We start from the raw sequence: 27,138 nt of genomic DNA on the forward strand, positions 1-27,138 counted from the left end.
TCTCTATGAGTCTAAGAATACTTCCAGGATTCTCACACTGAGAAACCAGATCAACCAGAGTTTCTGCAACAGCAATGAAACTGGTCATGCTTATGTACTTATCAAGATCAAGGATTACAACAATCAACTTGTAGTAGCAGGAGAGACCATGAATCCAGAAGAAATGGTTCAAGTCATCCTAAATGGACTAGGAGAGTGATACGACAATCTAGTCCACAGTATTGCCATCCAACGGTGAATTTCGACACTAGAAGAGCTCCAGTCAATTTTACTTGGTGAAGAACTGCGGATGCAAGCCATTCACACATGCAAAGGTCATTCCCTCGTCATTCCAATGATCAAGCATTTATAGCTTTAGATAGAAGCAGAAGAATGTCATCTACATGGTAGATAATACACCAAATCTAGCTCAACGGAAAGGCATTGTTCCTATGAACAATTTCACTAGAACAAAAGGATTGGTAAAAGATATATTCTATGTTTCAAAACTCAGCAAGAACCTCTTATCAGTAGGTCAAACAATGAAACACAACTATCGAGTCATCTTCAATGGAGATGAATGCATGATGAGAGACAAATCCAAAGGATATCAGCTAGTCAAAAAAGTAGTCAAGGAAGGATGCTTGTTCAGAATGCTAGCTTCAGTACCAAATGTGCATGCCATGTCAGGTCAACCGCAACAGATGCCACTTTTTGCAAATGGCACGAGATATGGACATGTCAATTTCAAAAGCTTGATAGAGCTCAGAAATCAAATTATGGCAATTGGAATTCCAAAGCTTCAGTTTCTTGGAAAAGTTTGCAAAGCATGTTGCTTCGGTAAACAAAAACGAACCAATTTTGGCAGAAGCACCCCTCGAGCACGAGGTATTCTTGATTTGATACATATAGATGTATGGGGTTATGCCTAGACATGTAGCATCAATGGTTCACTTTACTACTTGACTTTCATCGATGACTATAGCAGATATTGTTGGGTCTACTTTCTGAAAGAGAAACCTCGAGTCTTTTCTAGATTTCAAGAATTCAAAGCCATGGTAGAAATCTAGACAGGCAAAAAGATCAACGTCATGAGATATGATAGAGGAGGTGAATGCATGTCTTTAGCATTCATGGACTTTTGCAGAAGTCACGGTATTCAAAGACAATTCACTTATTTAGTTTTAGAGAGATTCAGACAGCAGCTTCATGAGTCAGCTAAAGTATGTTAATAGTCTCTTGAAGAAGTTTCATATGGCAGATTGCAAGATTGTAGCCACTCCCATAGAGCAGAGTTTGAAACTTACAAAAGATTCAAAAAAGCCTAGAGTCAATGACAGGTACTATGGCAGCTCATCAGATCTCTTATATATCTAACTATTACACAGCCAGATATTTGTTATGCAATAAGTTTATGGCAAATCCAAAATAGACTCACTGGAATGTAGCCAAAAGCGTCTTGAGATACATCAAAGGTCCAAGATAGTTTGGAATAGAATACAGAGGAAGTCATCAAAGGTTGCATGGATACTATGACAATGACTATGCCAGAGATCATGAGACTAGAAGATCGACATAGGGATATGCATTTTTCCTTGGTCAAGGTGCTATATCATAATTGTTAAACAAACAACCAACTATTTCTTCGTCTTCAACTGAAGTAGAATATAGGGTACTCACTACAAGTGCATGTGAGACTATATGGCTCAGAAGACTATTGTAAAAAATAGATTACTTTGATGAATCAAAGCCAATAGCAATATACTATGATAATCAATCGGTTCAAGCATTGGCCAAGAATCCAGTATATCACTCCATGACAAAACACATTGATGTCAGAGAGCACTTCATTAGAGAAAGAGTGTTACTTGTTGGTAACATCACACTACAACATTGTGAAAGCAAAGAGAAGACATCCTTACCAAACCACTCAGTAAAGAGCTTTTTGAGAAGCACCAACAAGCTCTTGGCTTGATGCAGAGGAAGGACATTCCCATTAAAGGGGTGTAATGAAATGTAATGTTCAGTCCTTTGATTTCCCGGGAAGGCCTACTTCATGATGTTGATCTTGAGGGAAGGTGTTGAGAAACCATCTCAACATCATCACGCTTTCTGTCCTCTCCCTCTCTGTCCTCTCTCTCTCTCTCTCTATCTCTCTCTCTCTTCGCTCCTTCTTGTGAATAGCACTAACACATAGAGTGCTATAAAGGAAAGGGTTACATGTGCTAACCCTAACCCTTCAAGCGTTTGTATATATTCTACATTTTTAACTAAATCTAATGTACAGTTAGTCATTTGCAGTGTGCTCTCTAGTTGTGCCCTCTTTCCTCATCTCCACTCTTCTCCTCTCCCCTCTTCATATTTTGTCATGCTCATTGGTGCCACGGTATGGGACAAGGACATCAAGGGTGTGGTTGTTGGTACCATACTATGGGAAAAGAAGTATAAAGCCAGCCTTGAGAAGGAAATCAACAACTCTATGGATGGAGTTAGGAGTGGCCTTGTATGAGGCTCTAAAATTGGCACCAAAAGATCAAATTTTATCTACTTTGATTGTGGACACTTAAGGTGCTACAAATGCTTGGCAACTTGAGAGAGCTATGAAATCCAAGTTGCAAAGTTGTAAGCTATTGTTGAAAGAAGGAGATTGCCCCTTGCATGTGTTCTCTCAATAGTTAAGTGAAATTAGGTGAGAGAGAATGTGGATATAGTAGTTGAGAAAGAGCATAGTCTATCCGAGTCATAGAACTTTGGAAGATTGCTGACATGTTGACAAGGGAGCTTAGTGAGATTTTGGGTGACTATGTTGTAGAAGATGTCAAATGGTCTATGCAGGACTACAACTTCTCCCACGTGTTTCTTGAGATTTCTACCTTGCTCATGGGGTCACACCAAGCAATGGTTGAAAAGCATTCTTGTCCATAGAGATTTGTAAAAGGGGTCATTTTGATGGAATCTTGGGTTGTATTATTAATAATATTCCAGTAAGTGAACATATTCTGCCCACAAGCTTCCTTTTTCCATGAAATAAATTTGGAGCCTACCTTCCAAAAATCTCAATTTGACCATTACTTTGAGGATTGTAAGCAAAGATCAAGTTAAATCTACCTTCCAAGATTGTAAGCAGAGATTAAGTGAAATCTAAGTACGAATAGCATGGAATATGGTTTGCTATAATTTGTAAGTAAATTTGCTATTAGACTTGGATGTTGGGGTCTGTAGGTTTCTTCAAATCAACCAGTAAGGTATGCTAGTCCCTTCTTGATGAAGGAATTGTGGGGGGCCCTCTCCTTCATAAAAAAGGAGGTGGTGCCAAGTCCTAATGGCTTGACTATTGAAATTTATGGATATACTTAAGATGTACATGATGGAAATGGCCAATACAAGAGGCTATCTCTCAGAAGATGTTCATGCAAGTATGAGGAAGAGGTTAAGATTTGGGGACTGGCATCCTATAACCATGTTGAATACCTCTTATATATGATAGCAAAGGAGGCCTTAAGTCAGGGGAGTCCTGGCCCCTTTGATGTTTGCTATTTGGTATTTTCCCTCTGATGGGATTGAATAAGAAGGGGTTGGCTAAGGGAGCATCCATGGGGTTTCCTACCCTTGGGGAAGCAATTTTTCTCCCAACTATTTGCAAATGATGTTATGGCATGTGTGCATGGGTGCGCACGCAATCACGCATGCACACACACACACACACGCACATGCGTGTACACACATGCACACATGCATGTGCGTGCGTGCACACACACACACACGTGCACGCACGTGCATGCCTTTCAAGGACATGAATGAACTAGAGGACTTCCATGGAGCCACTGCACTCGAGATCAAAACCAGATCCACTAACTTTCAAGGGGAAAACATGAAGAATGTTTATGTTAATAGGACAGATCATGTCATGTATCGACCTTCATACCTTTGCTTCTATTAATAAGCCATTTCACTGTGTCAACACATGGAGGGAAACATTCAAAAATCTTTGGGAACCATTTAGAGAGAAGAGAAATGTTTTTGAAGTTGACATCAAGTAGCCCGAATCTTCTCTTCTTGGGGGCTTCCAACACCTCCCAAGGGAATCGGGATATAATGCAATTTTCTTCTACCCTCCTCAACCCACAAAAATTATCTTCGCTTCTCCTTACCATTCTTACCTTTGTCCTTCTGCTTGGGATGCAGTAGTTAAACGCTTGGTGGTCAAGCATCAAATGCCACTTGGTTTGCTGACACTTGCCTATTTTTACCATTGAACCAACAATCTGATTCATCATGCCCAAATTTGTTGCAAGTGTTACAATACTTAGTCTTGCATTCCCCTTCCATGACACATGTCCACCTCTAGAACACTTGTTACACCATTCTTCATTGTTAATTGGCTTACCTTGAATGCTTAATTCTTTTAATGCCTTCTTTAACTCGGTTTTGAGTTTGTCTTTCTTTGCTGGTGTCTCCCTCGGTATCACTATGAGCATCTTTCTTCTTTGCCTTCTTCTTCGAGCCTTCACTTTTCTCCAAAGCAATAGCTCGGTCTAGCAATTCTTTAGAGGTTGTAGTCAAATGGACTAACTCTGGCTTGCGCAAATCAAGCGCAAATCTACTTGGGTGCAGCCTGTTAGCATAGACTTGCCATTCGGAATCGTGCTCAATTGATTGATGAGTAATCACATTCTAAGCACAAAGTCTTGGATAGACTCTCATTTGTTCTACTTTAGCTCACTTAGCTTCATCTGAACATCTTCTTTGTTGATTTCTTGCCTGAACCTTTGCATGAATGCTTTGGACATTGCAGACCAATAGGGGAAATATCCTGATTGGACCATCTTTGGGCATTTTTATTTAAGTTACATGGAAAGTAATCCATATACTCTTCATCTATCATTGCAACATTGATGTGACAAACATGCAGAGAACTTTGCAAGTAGTCGACTATAGGGGTCTTCATCATCTGTGCCTTTGAAATTTTGAAATTTCACCTTGATGTTGGAGCTGGACTTAGACACCTCTCCTCCTGAACCCAAGTAGGCAGGTCTTCCACTCTGAAGAGTTGAGTCACTAGCCTTCCCCCATCATAACTTCATGTGGGTGAGGTTGCTGTAGACTCTCCCTCAGTTGGTTGGTATTGTCTTTAGGCCTCAAAGGTACAATTTCATGTATGCCTATTGGAGAGTAGAATTTCTATCTACTATGAAAGAAACTCGTGTAGATTGTCTTAGTTGCTCCATGTTCACCTTTTATCTTTGGTGGCACATTTCTCCATCAGAAGCATGCTGCTCTTCCCATCGATTAGTTCTTTGACCATCAGCTGTAGTAGCTGGACTTCTACCTTCATATCTTTCTCGATGCAATTCCTCTGAAATGACCACATGAGTACTGTCAAATACGCTCTCTTTGTTCTCTAAGTTGGTCTTCTTGATCATTCTAATGTTCCATCGAGAAAATGGCCATTCGCTCAAAATCCAAACTATCCATAAATGAGTGCTCAAACTCCACTTTCCATGACGGACCTTCATCGGCCAATCTTTTGGGTTGCCTCAGTCCAACACCATCATTTCGTCCTTTTGGCTCTATGTAATAGTCAAATTCCACCCCTAGGGTAGCATAGGTAATTCTCTCTCCTTGTGTTTGTCACTCCAGTTGGAGGACAGTTACTTCTGCCAACCTCTTTTGGGCATTGAACTCTGATTTCGAGACCGCTCCATTTCTCATAGTCGAATGTTTGGCTCAGAAATTATTCATGCCTAGCCGTGTATTTTCTTCATCTTTTCGAGCTTGTGTTGGCCATCGATTAAGGAAGAAAGGATTTGAATAGCAATCTGAGTACTCTGTGTATCCCACATGCCGATCTTCAAGCACACCACCAAACAATGCCACTCGTCTAAAGTGACTTCAAGGAATTTCTTGTAGTACCCAGGATTCCCACTAGCTGTCTCACTTTGTCGCTAGTTAACATGAACCCTATTGACCTTGACATTGAGCTTACCAACTCGGTCCTCTAATTCTCCTAACCTAATTGCTTGTCAACTTGCAATTCAATTGACCTTTCCCTAGTAGGTTTGCCAAAATGTTAACGCTTCGGTTCCCTCACCAAAGCTAACTTAGAGAAGGTGCTCGGTGTTTACCCACCAGCACAGTGATGTGCTCTGTGAAGATGCCTTCTCTTGAAATCCTAAGGATGGCTTGTTTGTGTGTTAGAACGAATGACAACATTCACATTCAGGGTTAGCTAGTTTTGTAGCAGAATCGTATGATGACGAGAGATTTCCAAGTCACACACACACTTAAAGAATACCAAGTGCACTATATTAATAGAGACGAGTACATAGGCAAGCAATTTGAACTTGTATTGAAATCATTGAAATTGTCTTGACTACAACCAAGCCACCTTGGCTTGCAATGAACACTCCCTATCCTAGCAAGATCTAGTCAGATGAAGAGAACTTGGCAGACTGCTCTCTTGTTCTCTTCTTTGCCTATTACAAACATATCAACTACCTAATAAAATTGTATTTTAAATGGATACATGCTCGGTGTGCCAAGCCACATCTGTTGATTAGTGGTGATGCCGCAATCTCCTACACCTTCAATGGTGCCTGGTTAAGGCTCTACCACTTTCAAGGTCGACACTCGGCAACCACACTTAGTTGTGGCTCCATTTTAACCTAACTCGAGAGCTAAGAGTATGAGCAGAGTTGCATTAGTCAATAGCAAGCAACTTATTCATAAGGGTAGTAAAACAAACGATTCATTGCAATGACATGAATGAAGAAAAAAATGAAAGTATGATGGACCATTTCCATCGCCAACAATTGAGAAAGGAAGCAAGTGTATCTTAAATCAACCTCATAATAAGAAGAAGGGACAATACATAATGCATGCAAGTCCCAAAATGGAACAGTGGAAAGGCTAAGCTCCTATGTGTCAAACTAATGTCATAGGAACAATCAAAACCATGTATTGGCAATGAACCCTATGAGATCTACTCAAAACCAAGTTCCAACAGGAAACAATGAAAACTGCAAAGACCTATGAATGAAACTATTGCGATGAGAACAAACAAAAAACCATGTAGGGGCAATGAAGTCTATTCGGACTACTCAAAACCAATGACAAACCCTAAGCTATTGATCGTAAAATGCTTGGATGGCCTGATCTCCATCAGTAAGTTGCACATAGCAATCACACTGCACAAATGATACTAAATGAATCGGCACTAAAGTCACATCAACTAGTCCACTTGGTTGCCTCAAACCTAGATGTCCACCTGTGAGCCATCGCAAAGCAAAACATAACCCTTCACTAAAGGCACACAAATAATCTCTTGCACAAGGTTGCAATTAAAGCAGAATGGACAAATGAGGTCTTGGGTGACTCGTGACCCACTACAAGAAAGTGTACTAGTACTGGTACTCCACCAATGGTGTGTTTATGTTCATGAATTGAAGTACCCCTGTCACTTGTACAAGAAAGCATACTAGTACTCCACCAATAGTTTGTTCAGGTTCATGAATTGAAGTACCCCTGTCACCTGTGCGATAGATTCAAAGAGCACTACGAGTACATGTTATGGATGGTTTGTGAATGTGTATGAAATATCAAAGGCACCTTTTGCCTGGAGCCAAGTTCAAAGACGGCAAATAGATGCCACCTTCAATGTTTCTCAAAGACTATCCTCGAGAACGGATGTACAAATGGTGAAATCAAACACCACCAATGCATGCTTTGTGCTCATGGATGATAATCCTTTGTAACATACATGATGACACCACCATCGAGGAACTCTTGCACCAAATGAGCTAAGGTTCTCTCCACTATGAAAGACAACTGCATGCAACATTTCTTGTTTAAAGTGTGCACAAAGGCTATGTTGATTAAGGCTTACAAATCCAACTTACCACTCATTGTAGATTGGACTTTAGGGCTTGGGCCATCTGCAATAATGATTTGGTCAGCTACAAGACCATCTAGATCTGCCTTCACAATGACAAAGGCAATGGTATCCATGATGTATGCTGTGAAACTTGCTCTCTACAATTGCATTCGGCTAGTAGGCAATGGGACATACACACAGATAGGTTTGTCAGGGTGGAAACACACATCACCATCCAAGGGATCCACCTTTACCATGTTAGTAGTTGCATCAAGATGAAGTACTATCCTTCAATTGGACCACATACGCATGAGGCACATTTAGGCTTACCCTTTGACAACACTCCCTATACATTAACTCCACTCTCATGTAAACAGAGTAAGAGGGATTCGTGGCCTTGTAAGTATTATATTTGCCAACACTCTTGGACCTTCAAATGCAAAGTGATACCCAAGGAACTCACATAAGTCACTAATACATGGAATGGGAAGGGCATTCGTATTTGATTTCATTAAGTCTGTTGGAACCAATAGTCTTGAATTTTGGCTTACATTATTATAATCATCCTCTCTCTTAGAGTTCTCAAATGGCAATGCTAATAATTTTTTTGGTGGCTCATGCTCCTTTTTTGTTTTAAGGTTTGTGCTTATTAAAAGGACCAATTAAAATCCAAATAAGAATGCTTCTTAGAGTTCTTCATTGTTATAATATTTTTGCATTACATATACAACAATGATCAATTATAATTTTCTTATAACATTGCATGATCTCAACAACCTTCTGCCCTAGAAGATAGTCTAGGTTCATCCTCTCCCTGGAGCTAAGTCTGCAGCAACACCTCTTTCCTTCACTTCCTATGTAGAGGCCCAAGGATGGTGGATATGCTGCTCCTTTCTGCTCCTCCCAAAGCTGCTAGGCTAGATGTTTTATGAGGCCCAAGGCCTCTCCTTTTATAGGGCACAAGGCCCTTTCAAATGGATCGACCAGCCAGCCCTAACTGGGCCGACTGGACCGACCTGGTTGGCTCAACCCAACCAGCCCCATTAGGGCCCTTTGCTGGCCCCTTCTAGTAGTGCGGGGTCCAGCCCATAGGTCTCGCCCTTTTCCAGGCCCTTCTGCAGATTGCAATCCTGCCCACAAGGCATGCCTCTGCTCCTGCTGTGCTGCTGCACCATGTGCCAGCTCTACTTGCATGTCGTGTCCCTTCCTGTAGACACCTGCCATGTTGCTGTATAGGGGCCGTACCTATCCGTATAGGTCTTGGCCTGTCCCGCGACCTGTCTTGGGTCTCCTCTAGGTGTGCTGCCCTCATGATAGCCATGATGTTGTCCATGTGGCAACCCCTTCCTCTCTTTTTCTGTGGGGTACTACCCTAGGTCTCCCTCCCCCATGCTCTCCTCATATGGGGGCTTACAAATGGGGAGGTGACCATTCCAACATAAGCATGATGCACTCTTGTGCAAAACAAGTCGTACAACATACCATCAATCCATACACATCATACGACCAAACTGTATGTCATTTTGTTACATCATATGGTTTGCGTATGATGCATAGGGACTAGTCGCATGTTCGGCCTATTCTGTACAATAGTATCATCTGGAGCAGCAGAGCCTCAGCAGACTAGAGCAGCAGATCAGTACTTATAGGGCCTACATCCAGGAGGTGTATAGGAGGCTGAAGAGCTGCAGACAAGCTGAGTTAGGGCTGCACACCTAGGCTAACATCCAGGGCAGCAAGATGTAGAGATCAAGTCTGGGTACAGCATCACAATCACTCAATCACAACCTATGGAATGACATCATACAAAACAATGGTTTTACTTTATTCATGAGAGAAGGCCAATATATAGGCACTTGATACATATGTGAAAGCCAAGCTCCACTAATTTCTCCATTGATTTCTCAATCAGCATCTCTCAATCACACCATACTGCTAGATTAACTCAATCACAACCTATGGAATGACACATCATCAGTCACACCTAACTCAGGCACACCTACACACACATTTTTTCACACACAAGCACACATTGACCTTGTACCCCTTGTTATAAACCCATTACATCAATTTGGCCCAACAACTGACATATTCTTGAAATTTGCAATAGATGCTTTAAGCAGGCTTCACCACAAAGGCAGTTCCCAAACAATGTGCATAGCATATGAGAAGATTTGGAAGGGTCAAGACAAAACAACTAGTTTGAAGGGCTTGAAAGATAGCAATCATGCTGACAACGGAATCGAAAATCACCTCGTCCTTAGCACAATAGTAGAAAGCATGGGCAGCTAGTCTAATGAAGCTATGCAACAATTGCATTTGCATGTGCAATGCCTAAGCCTAAAGAAGCACAGACACTTGCTTACAACACATTAGAGCTTGTTGGAAGATAAGAACTCGTGAAGTCACCACATAGTGTTTAAAACAAACTCAACAACTTCAAAGGTATTCAGACTAATGTTGAGAATCACAACCTCACTATCACCTCACTCGTATTTCATGCCTCCACAACCAAGTCGTACCTATGTAGATTGTGGATCATCAACATTCAAGGACATGAAAGCGCCATCCAAGACAACCACACATCATTCCAAATTCGAGATTGTAGCACAATTTTCCTTCATTCCAAGTTACTATGCAACCTAACCACTAAACATTGCATGAACACAGACATCCAAAGACAAAAACTAAGCAAGCATAGCATGAAACCTAGAAGATGACAACCAATCCACAACATTGATTCAACAAAAGGCAACCTCCAGATCAAAACACAAGTTTCAGTTGTTCCAATTTCTCTCAAACACCTACATACCAAGTCAACAATTGCACTGACATATCAATCTATCTCTTGGCAATCCTGGTCCATTTTGGGAATACCTCGCTTGAGATATATAACAATTCTAGTAGTCACTTTACTATTTGAGCCTCTTTCATGTAGAGCTTGTGGACTGGAATGTCAAAGATCGAAGCTCAGGGCCTTTGCCAAATTTGAACATACGAATGAACATACACTTCAAGTTTCAACTTACCCTCCCTATATGATTGCTGAGCCACAACCTTGAACACCTTCTTCAAGGACCATTTGCAAGCCCTCCGTATGACTCCTTCTTAATGGACATTCAATTCTTCTCTGATTCCTTTGCAGCATTGAATGAAAGAGGGACCCTAAGTGTTCTTTGAGTGCTAGAACACTTGATAGACACCATGCCTGAAGGTGCTACCACTCATTCAATACTTGCACATGCATCCAATACATTATGCTATGAATAGGAAGGCTGACATAAACCTATGGAAAAAGGAGCACCAACACCACCTTCCATCTTGTGTTCATTCATTTTTATTCGACTATCCCAAGATTGTTGAACTCTAGGTGGCATGTTCTTCTCCATGGTCCTGCACACAATCAATGTTTAGTACTATCAAAGCACACACGAATACTAAAGAACACAGAAATCAAAGTACAGCTCACACCAGACATAGCATCATCAACACATGCATTGGATTTCTCAGTGTCACCAAATTTCATGAGCTCTAGAAACTATGAACTCAAAAACAAAATACAAAAAGGAATTCAAGAATGGACCCTAATTGTTCTTCAAGCGCTATACACTTGATAGACACCATGCCTGAAGGTGCTACCACTCGTTGAATACTTGCACATGCATCCAATATGTTATGCTATGAATAGGAAGGTTGACATAAATATATGGAAAAAGGAGCACTCACACCACCTTCCATCTCATGTTCATTCATTTTCGATTCGACTATCCCAAGATTGTTGAACTCCAGGTGGCATGCACCATGTTCTTCTCCATGGTCCTGCACACAATCAATGTTTAGTACCATCAAAGCACACACGAATACTGAAGAACACAAAAATCAAAGTACAGCTCACACTAGACATAGCATCATCAACACATGCATTGGATTTCTTGGTGTCACCAAATTTCATGAGCTCTGGACATGCCAAACACAACCAACTATGAACTCAAAAACAAAATAGAGAAAGGAATTCAAGAATGGAAGCATGCATGACCTTTGTGAAAGTTGCTACTTCCTATGTCCATAGAATCTACACATCCATTCACTTCAGCCATTGTCACTCGTTTGGCTTTTGCATGATTAAGATTGTGATACGAGAGGAGGATCATCGAACAAGCATTGAAAATGCAAACACTTACCATCATTATATCACAACACAATACCACGAGGCCACAACAAACCACCAACATTGTACCATGCATGGCTACGAAATAGTTTGACCATCATGTAGATCATTGCAAAACACCAACAAGCATCACACAAACTAGCTTGGCCATTCAATCAGGCGACAAAATAGAGCTACGGGGACATGCAAAATTGAAGGAGTTGAACAAGATGAATTGCATTCAAGAGGCCTGTGTGGTTCAAGGAAGAGAACATGAATTGTCATTTGTTGAGCATGCTCTTGGAATTATGGTGTAACCAAAGAGTGAGCAGACCAGTAAATGTAGTTGGAGCCATGTATGCTTTGTGTGTTGGGTTGTCACGGACCCAAATTTGGTCGAGGGTGTACCCATGAATTGTTGTCACTTGTGTGATTAGCTGGTGCATGTTATAGTTTTGCATGAAGTGCCGAAGTGTTTTGAGGTTGTGACTAGGTTTTTTTCTAACAAATACTAAAATTCCCAACAATGTAGGTCCAAGTGTTTGGCTTCACATGGAGATTAGGTGTTTTAGTCCATTTGACAAGAGCATTAGCATTGGCTTTAGGTGATTTGTATAAGTTAATGATTGTAATGGCATTGCAGTGCAAGTTATTGAATGTGGTCAACAAACATTCGAGAACCTTAAGTGGTTGCAAGTGATTGAGTTTGATTTCATGCATACGCATGTCATCCTGTCAACAAAATCTCATCAAACATAATTACCTGTAATTCCTTGTAAAAGTGAGAAAGCGTTTGCAATTTATTTGCAGAGCAAGGCTCTTGTAGGTTTGTTGTCTTTGTGCCAACATGGACTTAGATAGCACAAAATGTGTTTATAGAGTAGCAGTAAAGCTCGGCTTATACTTGCATAAGGCTAGGAATAATCCCTCTTAGGAATCCAACTTGCATGTTCTACATGCAAGTTCTACATACGATTCCTACTTGCATATTCTATATGCAAGTTCTACATACGATTTCTACATGCAAGTTCTACATGCAACTCCTACATGCAACATGTGAGTTCTACATACAAGTCCTACATGCAACATGCAACTCCTACACGCAACATGCGAGTTCTACATGCAACTCCTACATGCAACATGCGAGTTCTACATGCAACTTCTACATGCGAGTTCTACAGGCAACTTCTATATGCAAGTTCTACATGTAGAGAGAGAATGTCTTGCAATTCCTACATGCAGAGAGAGAAGCTCTCCAACTTGTATAAATACCCCATAATGGAATGAAGCCCATACTCTTTGGGGCATTGTGTTGAGTTTGACTTTGATATTCCAAGCAATTGTCTCCAAGTGTCCATGCTTCCTTGCACTCCACGTCCAAAAGCATGTCCTAACCTTGCAATTCCTTCTCCCCTCTCCTCCAACCTTGTAACCCATCCTCTCCCTCTCCTCCTCCTCCTCCTCCTCCTCCTCCCTCCTCCTCCTCCCTTCTCATCCTCCTCCTCCTCCCTTCTCTTCCTCCCCCCTCCTCCTTCCTCCACCTCCTCCTCCTCCTCCTCCTCCTCCTCCTCTCTCCTTCCCCCCATGCTCTTACACCTTCTTCCTCTCCCACTCCTATGCTCCCCCTAAACCCTTGACCTCCATGATCTATGAGGGAGATGAGTTCTCCACCATGTACTCTACCCTGAAGCTTGGATTCTCCTTCTAACCCTTAAACCCCTCTGGAACCTCTCTCTGAACCTTGGAACCTCCTTCTAACCCCTTAACCTCCCTCTAATCCTTAAACTCCTCCTAAACCCTTCAAACCTCAATGAAGGTGAAAGCCTTCATTACCCCAACCATGATGATGCACGTTCCTTTCACACATGCACGCACTATGTTTGCTTACCACACTTAATCCTACATCTCTCACCAGAATACAACCCAAGGTCCTAAGCTACACTTATACTACAAACGACAACACCGATATATTTGTAGGTGACAAAAAGCCTTGAAACCCTGCATACTGAGAATACCATGCTCTTCCTACAAAAGCCATGGGAAAGAGCCAACAAGGTTAATGCGAGCAAAGGAAAATGTAGTGCAGAGTGTATAGTTGTCCCTCGTATGTTGTACACAGCCTTGCCAATGTAGGCCAAGAGAAAAACTTTTGGCAAGTCTATGTCGGTAACTTGTTCATGCAAATAGTGTCATAACAAGGCTTGTACCAACAACAATAGCGTGAATGTTTTGCATGTACCATCATTGCTTGACATGAACAAGCATAAGGGCTACTTTGCATCCAAGCACTTCTTGAGAAGTATGTCTTCAAGAAGTAGTCATTGAGCAGAGTTCAATTTGTATAATTCATGGTGGAACTCAAAATTAGGCATGAATGTGAAAGTGAAGCTACCAGGCATGTGGTGTTGGTTAGTTCTACCAAGTGCCTTCATTTCTATTCATAAGTCAAAGTCATTGTTGAGGGCCAGCTGGTTTTCAAGTGTGGTCATGGACAATGAGAGTGTTTATGGTTGTTTGCATCACCATGAGGTAAAGTGTCTCTAGTGAATTTCTTCCTATTAGTATCAACAACTGTTTGTTATTTGGGTGTACAAGTCATGCCATGTAAGCAAGCAATGGCTCACAGTTTTTCTCTATCGCCGAAAAAGTCATGGAAAAGGTAGGAAGGCCTAATTGTCTTAACATTGCAAAAAGGGTTTTCTTGAGTTTATGCTTGTAGCTAGCTAAAGTGCGGAGGCATACAAAGTCACAGAAGCCAATGTGAGGTTGCAAGAGTCACTCAATATTCATGTCTTGTGCTGCATCCTTTTCTTATATTGTTTGTCCCTATAGTTGTCCCCTAGGAGGACGACAACACTTGCACAACCAGCACTTTCATTGTCTTGAAAAATAAGTTTTCTATTGATGTTGCAAATCACATGTCTTTGTTGGTGAGCTCCCAGTGTACGATTCCCTGGTACGAAGTGCGTTCTGGCAAATTGTATTCTCTTGGGTGGTCATCGAAAAACATTGGGAATGCAAGCTACTCGCAATGCTTGTCTTTGAAAATACTCAATGGCGTGAACCCCTCAGATGGTGGATTGTTGATTGTCTTTTCCTTGAAGTCCACCACCTGTTGTGTTGTGTATATGCCATGGACAAGAGTATCCATTGGGATGTCATATTCTGGCACTTGGGGATAATCGTGATCCACTAGTTCAATGCCACTTTGGCTTGCCATGGCATTAATGTGCTCATCCCATAAGTGGCTCCATGTCACACTGTACTCTTTGTATAAAGGTGTGTCCAAGAGCTCATCAAGTGCTCTAAGGGTGAGAGTGGGTTAGGCAAGACAACGTATATGATTGTGCATGAACTCAAGCTTGCACTTTAGTGCAACCATGACCATTGAACTTTCACTCACAAACTGCGAGAGAACATGTTGCGCCCTATCAACATTGGTGAAGACATTCATGATGGTACCATGGAGACCATAGTGCCCTTTGTACGTTAACTTGTGAATTTGGACGAACAGTATTATGATTGCAATTAGCCATGCTTCCAAGTCATTGAGCATGCTCGTGTGCTTTCTTTTCGGTTGCAATGGCATGTTTTTCAACGCGTATTTGGGCACTTTGCCTTTGTGAGTTCGGCAAAGGCACAATGTGCATACAAGACTAGGTGAATAATCTCATGCAAGACCATGAACTCCCTTGTTGCGATGGTGGTGCACTGCATCTTGCTCCTAAACTCTAGGTCTCCACAACAAACACAAGAAAATGAAGGTGTATCTTGAATGATCTTCAAGTATCTTGTGTCACTGCGCTGTTTTTTATTCTGGTGGCCTTTTTGGAAGGGCGAGTTGAGTGTTGTTGCTCAGAGCGTTCCTGGGTGTGGTAGGTTTGTGGTGGAGGTACACAAGACACCTAGATGCCAAAAGAAGTGTGTTGGGAGCCTCAAATGGATTAGGACCCGGATGAGTTAGGTTAACACAAGCGCTATTTGGGACTTGATTAGGATCCCCTCCTAATGCCAAGCTTGTCCCAAGCGCTCTTATATGGTTAACACAAGTGCTAGTTTCGACACACTGAGAGTTGTAACAATAGAAGAGTGAAGGAAAGGATAGAGAAGACACCTTGGCACCTCCTTGGCACCCTATGGGCCCAAGAGCCTTGTGAATGTCAAGATAGGGAGAGTGCATAAAGGAAAAGGGTTGGCCCTTCCTTCAAAAGGTGACTTGTATAAAAGGCCAAATGGTTGACTTTGGTCTTCATTGTTGTATGCACAAGTTTGGGAATACAAGCTCCCTCTTCTCTTCCAAGAGTGTCTTTGGGTGTTCTCTTGTTTCCTTTGTAGTGCATTTGTGTTTGCCACTCCATCCCCCTTCACTCTCTCCTTCCTTCCTCCTTCTTCCTCCCCTCTCCTCTCCCTTCTCCCCCTTCCCTCTTTCTCTTGTGGTGTGGAAACACATTGCAATAATCCGGGAGCTGCTTGAGTGACACATGCGGACAGCTCATGCTTTGAAGTGCTCTCACAAGGAGTAGCTTGGAGTGGAGGCTCCATCGACATTCCTTCAAGATCCCCACAACTTGTGAGTCACTATTGAGACTACACAGACCACAATAAGGATGTGGGTTTAGACATCCTTGTAGGTTGCAAAAGACTACAAGGTTGCATCCTCTGCTTGAAAGAGCTATCAATAAAAGGAGGGAGTCATCTTCAAGATATTTTATACATGCAAGTGCTTTCTCAAATACAATTTGGAGTTAGGGCCTATGGTATGAAATAATTGTTGAGCCATGCCATCACCTTGCTATACCCATCTCAATCTAGCTCAGTGATGATAGAAATACTCTATGTAGTGGATCTACGTCAATAGGTCAAGTATGGCACTTTCATATCTGTTTGTTAGCCAAATCAAGGTTGTTTCTTGCTCCTTTATCCTCTCAATGGAGTCTAGGTTCTTTCTCTCTCTCTCTCTCTCTCACTCTGTCGATCTGTCTGTCTCTCTCTCTCTCTCTCTCTCTCTCTCTCTCTCTCTCTCTCTCTCTGGGCTGCTTATGCTAAATCATATGAGACTGGTGGAGCCCTGCACTACTTCTCTAAATGGTATTTACCATCCATCTAGCCCACCCATCCTATGGGAGAGCATTCATATCTAGGCCATAGCTTGCTATACTTCCTCCTCCTCAAACAAAAAACTCTAAGATCCTTGCCCCTTTTGGGGGGATCCCTTGCTCCAAAGATAATATGATGGGTAAGTGGTTTGACATCGTTACGCTAGCCAAAATATATGTAGAATGTCTAGATGGTTGATTCACACCTATGTAGAACCTGTCCAGTCTCTCTAAGGCTCCACCCTAAAAAATGCCTCCCTGTGGGCCCAGCAGATCCTCTAGCATCTCCATCATATAGGTCCTAATGAGGTTAACTATTACTAGGGTCAATTGTTTCTCTCACATGGAGGCAAAAGTAAAGCCCCAAAGTCCAAGATTGGGGAACGGGGGGGTGATCTCTATGTAATTACATGTCCCAAGGTGCCAAACTCCTAAACCGCATTGTTGTTTAGCATGAAGCTTGTGCGTTGGAAGCCAAAATGTACCAAGGAGAAGAGGAAGAAGCTAGGTCCAAGGGATGGGGAGTTTAGTGGAGGTAGGGTTGCTTTGCGAAGGAGAAAAGGTTGTCCAGAGGAGGTTGGCAGGGGACAAAGAAGGGGATATAGAGAGGGAACTTGTGACTGTGGAGGATGAGAAGGGGGGGGGTGAACATGAGGCTTGGAAGGAGGGGTGATGATGGCCCAAGGGAGGGGATGCAGGGAAGGTAGAGAGGGCTCAAATGAGGCTAGAGCGACATGAATCGGGAGATTTGGAGGAGGGGCTAAGAGGACAAACGCATGGACTAGACCTATAGTTGTTTGAGCCTATATTGAGGGATGTGATCTCAACTTGGCTTCCTGCTTGTAGCGGGGATTTGTTTTTTTGTAGCAAAAAAATGTTTTTATAAATTATGATATAATATTTACATTGTTGTTCCACACAAAATCAACCAAGAGGTGTACATATCAGCCAAGGGTTGTGTTCCAAGATCTCACAACAGATTACAAAATAAGAAAGACTCTTCCCTCATTGAAGTAAGCAAATAGGAATCGTTTGTACTACCTTTGACTTGGTTGAATTAGGGCTAACTCTTTTGCTGACCCTCCTAGGCAAAGGGTTTTTTGAACTCAAGTTTGTTGGCCTCCATCTCTTTGAATAGCTAATCATGAGCTTCATTGTAGCTTAGCATAGCTTGGTCCAACCTGCACTATTCTTGTTAAACCGATTTATGAAAGCAACTTTGGCATTAGTAATCGGATGGTTAAACTGAAAATAATTTCTAGATATGAATATAAGCCATAGGGCATGAGCTCCAATACGTGTCCACACATCCTATTTGACAAGTGTTGCTTCCCAAGAAAGAATTCCTTCCACTAATTGGCTCCCCTAAATGCATTTGTGTCAACTTCCACACTCCTCTAGCATTAGGAAAAGCAACAAATACATGAAAGATGTCTTCGGGCAATGTTGACGTTTTCCAGCTCCCTTCCATCCAATACTTCTTTCTAGCATTTGTCCAAACTGCCTTGTGAAGAATTGACCACAGAAGTATGTAAAATTTTTCATGAAAATCCCTTGTAAAAGGAGGTGGAAGTATTCCAAGAGGATGAGAAGCATGTCTATCTTGTTTCTTTGACCATGTGGCAATCTATGCACAGAGTCCTAGTGCACACAAATTTGGCAAAGACACGTTATAAGGAGATTCGGAACACTACTATAAATGGTTTAGATTTAGAAATCCAAGGACATAAAGGTATTCTTGAATCCAAATCATACATGCAAATAGGCTTGATATGACCTTGGGTAGGGAATGGCCCTCTGGGGTGGGTCATACTTTGTCATTTGAATAACTCCATTACTATTGAGAAGGATGGACAATGGATCCATATTGAAGATGAGCATGATGTATCTAATTCTCTTCTCATTAGTCGCATGCAGATGTAGCTCTTAATTGAGAAAGATGAATTTGCGATTTTCTTTATTTGAAAGAATATACTTTGCATCGAGTTGAATTGAAGAATGAAAAGGCTGTGTTATAGTTGTGCAAGTTCGAAGATGTTTTTTTCCATTAACGACATACCTCTAGAGAGACATATTTCCTCATTGGCCCTCTTTTTCTTATGATAAGTTTAAAGACATTCCTCATAATCTCTCAATGTAATAATATTATACATATATAATTACTTATTAAACACATTTATATCAATATGACAAGAGCTTATGTCACTTTTAAAAGTGCCATCCTACCTTGGAAGACCTATTTCAAAGGGGTTTCACTGATGGCTTGCTTCTATGAGATTTCTTTGGAGAAACCCTTTCATGAAGATAGATTGAGAGAGGGTTTTCAATGTCACCCGCTATTAAGTAAAAGTTATAAGAAGGATCATAAGGGAATTTTCAAAGAGAAGTCTACTCTACATGTGGGTTTCTTCAAAAGCCATCCCATTATGTTATTCACCATTCCCAAAGATTCATGTAAAGATTTGTACATAAAATAGGCATTGCTATAATGCTTGCATATTTCTACGTGATTATGTTTTCTTCTGATCCATTTTTGCCATATTTTTACATAGTTGGAAGCTTTTTTTTTTCCCTTCGCTCAGACGGTCGGAAGATTTCACTCAGAATATGGTCATCTCCCCAATAGGTCTATGGGAGAGGAAAACTTAATACACATGGGCACAAGGTAGCTCTAAAGGAGTGCATAAAGCCACTCCGAGTTATCATAAGGTACCTATATTGTAGCCTGAAAAATAAGACAATGAATGGCCATACATCATTTTGAGAATGGCTTTGGTTTGAACGAGCGCGCTTCTATTTCAAAACACAAGCTTCAAAAACCCTTCCAAAGAGTTTAGGGTTTTTACACATATGTTATATGTAAGTCCATCGTGACAAAGCAAAAAACTTTGTACTCCTCCATCTCGTGGAACAACTATAAGGACAAATCAAAATAATATGGACAGTGAGAAGACCATTGTCGAATGAGCGCTTTAGCTGCTCAATATAGATCCATTGTAAACCCTATTCTCAGAGTTAATCGATTAACCCCTCATTAGCTTCGTCAACTAACATCAATTTCTCACATATGGCCACAGTCCCAGATATGCCCATCTATACAAGCTTTCATTCTACTTTATCCAATGCCATCATGGACGGGCTCTCCTGTTACTCACACAGGAAGGGCATTTGTACCGCTCGATTTGCTCAGCTCTGGCTGGAGTGATCTTGACACAATGACCATGGTACCAGATCTCACAAATATCACAAGCAATCCAAAACTCATTCGGAGTGGAAAAGCCTCCACAGCTACCACAAAATGTGTCACCATGTTCCTCGTCATCTTCTGCTGTATCGTCTTCTTCTTTGGCAATAGGTGGAGGAGCTTGCTTCGACAGTTTTCCCTGCAGTTTCAAACAGCCGTTGAGCTTCAAACACGAGCTAAAATCCGAATTTGAAGTAGCTAGTATAACAATCTCACTCCTGAGTCCTAACCCTACATGTGGCACTGATACATATGTTTGATACGGTTATCTTGATTTATTAACGTGGCCCATTTAAGAAAATTGGCACTCGACTCCAACGTCCAAACTCCGTGTAGATCATACTGACCTATAAAAGTAAAATGCGTGATAGATGCCAACTCAAAAACTTGCCACTTTGTTTAGCCTTGTTTCCATTATTGACCGAAGATTTCTCTTTGGTTTGCTTCCTTCCTGCTGTTACCTCAAGCAATGTTGAAAGTTCATTGATCCTGTTAAACAGCCGTTTTCTGTAACAGTTTCAAGATGTAAACATGAAAAGTTAGCAAGTTTTGTGATATTCTGAAACGCAAGATACATAAAAAATGCATAAATCAATTATTGGCATACAGAAGAAAAAAACAGTAGTTCAGGCATTCAATCGTCATTAGCCTTCGATTCTGCTAAAAATCAGCATTATGGAGCATATAATCAATCCGACCAATCGTGGATCACATTTAGAGGCTTATCCCAGTTTTCCTAACACAGGCAAACAATTACCATTGATCTTCAATAGACCTATACGTACAAAATTGGATCTCAAAATCTAGATAGCTCACTACTCCACGAGCATGGCTTGCTGACATGAGTATTGGGATTCAATCGTCACTAGCCATTACATCTGAATGAAATCCCAGTTTTTCTTCACACAGGCAAACAATTTACCCCTTGATCTCGATCCTAATTTTTTTATTAAAAAAAGGGTCTCAACATCTAGCTAATTCACTAATACTGTGTTTCTCAATGGTCATGCACCGATTTCAAATTTCTGAGGCCCTCATCAATGGTAGTCAAGACATTATTTCAGTATATATTCCACATATATTCGTTCGGTGCCATCTACCCCTGTTTTTAGGTTACTTTCAAAATGAGATGCTGAATACGCTTTCCTGCTGACCTTGCGACCTCTGACATGGTATCTAGAACCCAAGGCCCAAACTCACCCACTTCAGCAAGCACTGGTGATTATAAATCACTATATAGCATTGCACGTGCATGTGTGGCTCCTGGGATGAAAAGCAGCCCTGTAGCACGGGCACGTTCCCCAGGGCTCCTGAGATAAATAGTTGCATGACAAAGACACGCGCATGTACGTGATCAGTGAGCATACGCCAATGATAAAGGGAAGATTCAGTACGTTGAGGGTTAAGAAGAAGCAACATTGACACGATAAATGCCCATGGTATCATTAGACAAATCATACAGCTCATCTTAGGACACACTAGCTTCGAAAGCATCGAAAATATCACGCGCCACCACCGTTGACATAAACAAGGCACATAACTCGTCACCGTGACAGGTTCAACTTCTGAATCCTCAATGAAAAAGTGTGTTTGAAAAAAAGGAAAACCCCACCTAAATCCAATTCGACTTTTTCGTAGTTTGAAAGAGTTTGGGGAGCCCAATTATGTCCATAATGGACCTTAGAACGTTACTGCCCTTTAGGCCTTAATATTGCACTCAGACTCCGAAGACAAGAAAAAGATACTAGAAGGCACACCTCTCGTTCTTGTTAAGTCGAGCTGCATAGAAAGTTGCAACGGCAAGAAGCCAAGCATCACTGTGTGTAGCTACCAAATCCAGCCAATCTTTCCGCTCTAAACCGTCTCTAGGAAAATTGATCCCTAAGGCGGGCTCTGGGAGCTCGGGCGGGACCTCTTCAGCAGGTAAAGCTACTGCCCAGGTTTCTTCGGGATACCCATAGAGGCACAGGTTTTCGTTATCTGCACATACATCAGACAATGCAGAGGTAAAGTCATGAATTCTTACTTTCCAGCTAAGACAGTTGCTCTCTGAGGTGACGGAACTTTGAAGTTAAAGCCCCACAAGAGGTGACGGAACTTTGAAGTTAAAGCCCTTTCAAGAAAACTGGTCGAAGCCAAGAACAAGGAACGACGAAGACATGGACGGTAAAAGAAAAAGCCTTAAAAAACACTCCGGAGCTTGTGGGTGGGTAAATTCAACACAGCCCAAGTGTAAATTTGAACGTCGGACTCACGTTGCTGCCGCATCCTCGAATCGAGGAGGTCAACAGTGAACACATGAACAGCGAGGTGAACACGCAGACGGATCACACAAATCAAGGCAATTACGATCCTACTCCTCCAAACCCTTCAAAATAAGGACTCGCATTTTATTATGGAGAGTCGTGGGCGCTAACCTGGATCACACTGCCGGTAGAATTCCTCCACATCTGCAGCAGAGAAGAGGGAGGACGTAAGCAGCGGAGCCGACGTAAGCCGACGACAATATTGAACGTGAGGAAGGTGACGAAGAAGAGAATCAACGCTGCACGTGAAAAGAAAAGGATGCAAAGAAACGTGGAAAGGGGCGATTGCAAACAGAAGCGACCTGTGGTGAGAGTCTTGATGAGGCCTGGGCGACGACCGTGGTAGTCGTTGAAGATGTCTACGATGCTTCTGGGGATGGAAGCTCCCGCGACTCTCTCGTGAGAAGACGAAACTGGCATTTGGCTGGCGATGGAGAGCAGCAGATGAGGGGAATCGAGATGGCGATGGACTTCAGCGGTAGGAAATCAGGAAAGGTCAGAGAGCTTGGGTTTGACGATGCCTATGGCGTCCATGCATAACAACACATTTAGCCTCGTTAGATTTCCTTCTTGGCAACACTCCTATAGCCTCTTTGCTCGTCCTAGCCCAGATTTCTACCTTGGTCACCCCCTATTCATTCTATCTTGGTCACCCCTTATCCCACCTCTTGGTCACCCCCTATCTTATCACGCCGCTCTTGGCACTTTCGATTTCAGTTTATCTCCGCTCTTGGCACTTTCAATTTCAGTTTATCTCACAATAGAACACTGCTCTCTCTTATCGGGCCCATTCCTTTCGAGTCTACACCCGCTTGTTGCTTGGCATTACCACACGAGAACTATGTTGCTAGACTCGCAGTTGTCCTCTTGTGTCGTCCCTTTCTCTAAGGGGACTGAGGATGGTGGCTATGGTGTCCTTAGGAGGACTACTAAAGAGAAGAAGATGATGAATTTTTTTAACATCCAACCATAAGGCACAATCCTCAGGAGATCATCAGACATCGATCCTGGGATCGAACTCAACACATCCAACAACAAGAGTCACTTCCATAACCAAACAAGTCATAGGAAAGAAAACACAGAACAAATTTAGCCTTGTCACACTTTTCCTTCTTGGCAATACTCCAATGCTTTTGCCAGTTGCATTAGGAAGGCCTAAGCCAAGGCAAGACTCCCTCAAAAGGGAAAGTCAATTAATTATGTAATACAAAAGATGCAATTATTTCTATTGGCTGTTGACGCACGACAAGATGTGTGCATGTATGTTTTGTGGAGTGTCCTACAACTTCGCATTGGTTGATGCAATTGATTTTTGCTTTGGAAGATGTGTCGATGCTTCAAGCTCATGCACTTTAGGTGCATGATAGTTGCATTTAGTGCAAGCTCTTCAATTCAACCACTTTGTATTGCTGAAAGCAATTGGCGTTTGGGAATAACAGTGCTGATTTGTGCTATGTCACTTTCTTTGATTATCACACTCGTTCATGAGTGGAAATTTTGGTATGCATATCTCAATAGGTCTCCAACATTTACTCTGCACCAAATTGCTTAGAATATTATAGTTAGATTGTTGCACGCAAGTTGTGCCATGCAAGCGGCATGCAGGTTTGCATTTTGTTATATAAAGGATGCTAACTAGGTTGTGGATTATTCTATTTGAGTAGTTTGATTGGGAGTCAAAAGTAGATGATGGAGATGGGGGCTCAAGTGTCCAACAAGTCTCTGGACATAGATATCTAGTGACAACTTCGTGAGAGATTGTCATTTAGTTTGTGTTTTATCAGACTTCAAGAAAGTGGAGAGGTGGCTATCCGAAAACCTGGCACTAGGAAAGTCACATCTGCAAAGGGAAATAGTCAAATGAGGAGAACAATCGAGTGAGGGGAGAAGTGTATATGATTTTCCCATTTTGCTCCTACTCAAATCCTCACTACTATTTTCAATCTATATTCCAATTCTAGTTACATACCTCCTACTCTACATTTGTCTCCTATTTGCCTTTCCAAAACTTGGATATACCTCCACGCTTGGTGATTCTATCATCCCTTATTGGTTAGATGCATGCGGTGAGACCCCCAACATTATCATGACTGTCTCTTTTGCCAGTGCCACGGTTGAAAAGAATGACCAACTACTGGCACTCAAGCAGACCTACGTCCTACCTCACGTGGACCATATGTGAAGCTTGGTGCTGCTTACACATATGTAGAAATTGTAGTTCTAGTCCATCGAGATGCAAACACCCTTAATCTATCACACTGATAGGGGGGACCAAATATTCAAGCTCCCATCTAGGAAAAGGCACGATTCCTTTTGTGACTATCGAAGGTTGAGGGCAAGCAATAGAATGTTCACTAATTGCCCAACAATGACGCTCTGCAATTCCTAACAAAAAATTAGAGACTGCTATGCACAACCATGAAACCCATGCACATTCCAACTCACTATAGTGTCCAACTCATAGATGTGGATAAGGGGTGCCAAGCAAGGCCTTCCAATGGCTAGGAGTCGGTATGGGCACTTCTAAGTGAGTGCAGTAGAAAAGGAGATATATAAACTATATAGTGCATCATTGGCTCCAATCCCACAGTGCGCTAGAAAAGGAGATATATACTGCAATGCATCATTGGCGCCAATCCCACCTTGAGGGCTTAATCCATCAAGGAAAAGGTCAAGACTCCAACTCCCAAGCAGACTGCACATTGGCTCAAAGGTATGTGTTGCCTTGTAGATCTTGTCGCTCCTCTCCGAGTAAATCACTGCCACTTTATAACCAAAACCACATTTGTCTCGAGGGAAGCCAACTATTGGCACTAAGACCATGTGATATCACAACTCCCATCCCTATCGAACCAACAAATCTTTTAGTATCTCCATCATCTAGATGACCCTCATCATGTGGTTAAGAAAACTAGGGTCCAACTTTGTTGCTCATCTCCTCTCAAGTGGCGGTAAATTAAAGCCCCAAGTGGATCTTCCCATTGCTCCATTTGTACCCCCTTTTCCAAGGTATGTAGAATCAACAATAAAATCTCCAAGAGGTAGGGAAGGAGTCTAGTGCCACAAAAAGGCCATGTGGAGCTTCCCATTGCTCCACGTGTACCCCCTTTTTCAGCAATCAACCTCTAAGATGAGGAGGTACTCCTTTAGGATCACAAGGCCCTGAACTCTTTGATAGAGTAGTTGTCTAGCATGAGGCTTGTGCTTTGGAACTTGAAACAAAAGGTTGGAGTCCAAAGGAGAAGAGAGGAAATAGGGTCCAAGGGAAGGATCCGATGGAGCCAAGGCTAGGCTTCGTGAAGGGACAAGTGGGGGTGGGGGGCGAGAACCTACGACTAGGGAGGGAGTGTTTGTAAGGGCTAGAGTGATGCATTGCATGTAAGCGTGTATGTGCACGTTGTACTTTGAGCTAGTGTCGATGGTTACTTTGTTCCTTGATAAAGACAAGGTTCACATGGAGCGTGGGCACTTGTTTTGTTCACCTCATTTGTGAAGAGACTTTTCGTTGAGACAGTTCATGTCATTTACCTAGTCAGCTTCTTGGCCATATCCATGGTTGTCAATTATGTTGTTTGCTATGGACTATCTATGTCGTTCTCTTTCCTAAATTTTCGGCATCTAAAATTCTAGTACTTCTTGAGAACGACTAATGGCATCATATGGCAAATCCACACATATTGAGCTAAAGAACATGTCATGTTTTCTAGCTCCACCTAAGCTTATGTAGCAAAGATGACTTACAAATCAAGCATTCAAGTTCCAAAGCATCTCACAAGGCTACACTACATGAACATATATTATGATTAATCACAAACATGATCAAACACCAAAAAATGGCAACTCTGAGAAATTTGGCAATTGTTATCAAATAGTACTAGAATAGATATACTATAATTTATCATAGACATATCAAACACAAAAAATCACAACACCAAGATACTTTTCCAATTGTTTTCTAAAAGCACGGTCTTTTCTTGACAAAGTATTTCAACATTGCCAATAACTAAAAAGAAAAATGAGCTTCGAGCTTGTTTAAGCTCCCACAATTGAGAGTTTAATTGATAAGCCATTTCTTCTTCTTTAGGATTGTGTCGCAATTATGCATATTTGGATTCGCGCAGTAAGGCAAATGCAAATTGCTTTCCCATTGCAATGGAAATTGGCTTTATTGGGAGATAAAGGTTGTTTAAATGATGCTTTATTTGAGGTTTGGCAAGTGTTGTGAGTGCAGCAGTCATACATTGTATATGGAAATGCTGTACAACAGTTTGATCTACAAGAAGAATGGGATATTGTATATGGAAATGCCGTACAACAGTTTAATCTAAAAGAAGAATGGGACATTGTATATGGAAATGCCGTACAACAATTTGATCTACAAGAAGAATGGGAGAGTTAAGCTTTGGTATAAAAAGCTCGAGGAGTCAATAAGAATTGTTTTTTGGAGTCTAGGGGGGGGAAATGAATATTTTAGGCAAGGTTGACTGAAAATT

General features: G+C 41.7%; 1 protein-coding gene across 1 annotated transcript; it reads right to left on the reverse strand.

Annotated features, from left to right (window-relative positions):
- Nucleotides 1-19,994: 19,994 nt before the first annotated feature.
- LOC147886686 (PHD finger protein ALFIN-LIKE 2-like) lies at nt 19,995-23,127 on the reverse strand. Its single transcript, XM_087395124.1, has 6 exons — nt 22,948-23,127; nt 22,757-22,789; nt 22,097-22,319; nt 20,727-20,846; nt 20,683-20,686; nt 19,995-20,478 (listed from the first exon to the last, which is right to left on the reverse strand). Exons 1-6 carry the CDS (start codon nt 23,063-23,065, stop codon nt 20,224-20,226), a joined length of 753 nt encoding a protein of 250 aa, XP_087251250.1. The 5' UTR covers nt 23,066-23,127; the 3' UTR covers nt 19,995-20,223.
- Between the last annotated feature and the right edge of the window lie 4,011 nt (nt 23,128-27,138).

Source organism: Dipteris shenzhenensis, chromosome 24 (genome assembly GCF_047967505.1).
Source record: "Dipteris shenzhenensis isolate YYH24624 ecotype China chromosome 24, Dip_SZ_1.0, whole genome shotgun sequence".
Taxonomy (NCBI): domain Eukaryota; kingdom Viridiplantae; phylum Streptophyta; class Polypodiopsida; order Gleicheniales; family Dipteridaceae; genus Dipteris; species Dipteris shenzhenensis.

Coding starts and splice junctions, on each gene's coding strand:
- LOC147886686 (XM_087395124.1), bottom strand. CDS start 23,065: ATGCCAGTTTCGTCTTCTCACGAGAGAGTCGCGGGAGCTTCCATCCCC. Junction 22,790..22,947: donor CATCAAGACTCTCACCACAG/GTCGCTTCTGTT, acceptor TCTCTGCTGCAG/ATGTGGAGGAATTCTACCGG. Junction 22,320..22,756: donor CTACCGGCAGTGTGATCCAG/GTTAGCGCCCAC, acceptor ATGTATGTGCAG/ATAACGAAAACCTGTGCCTC.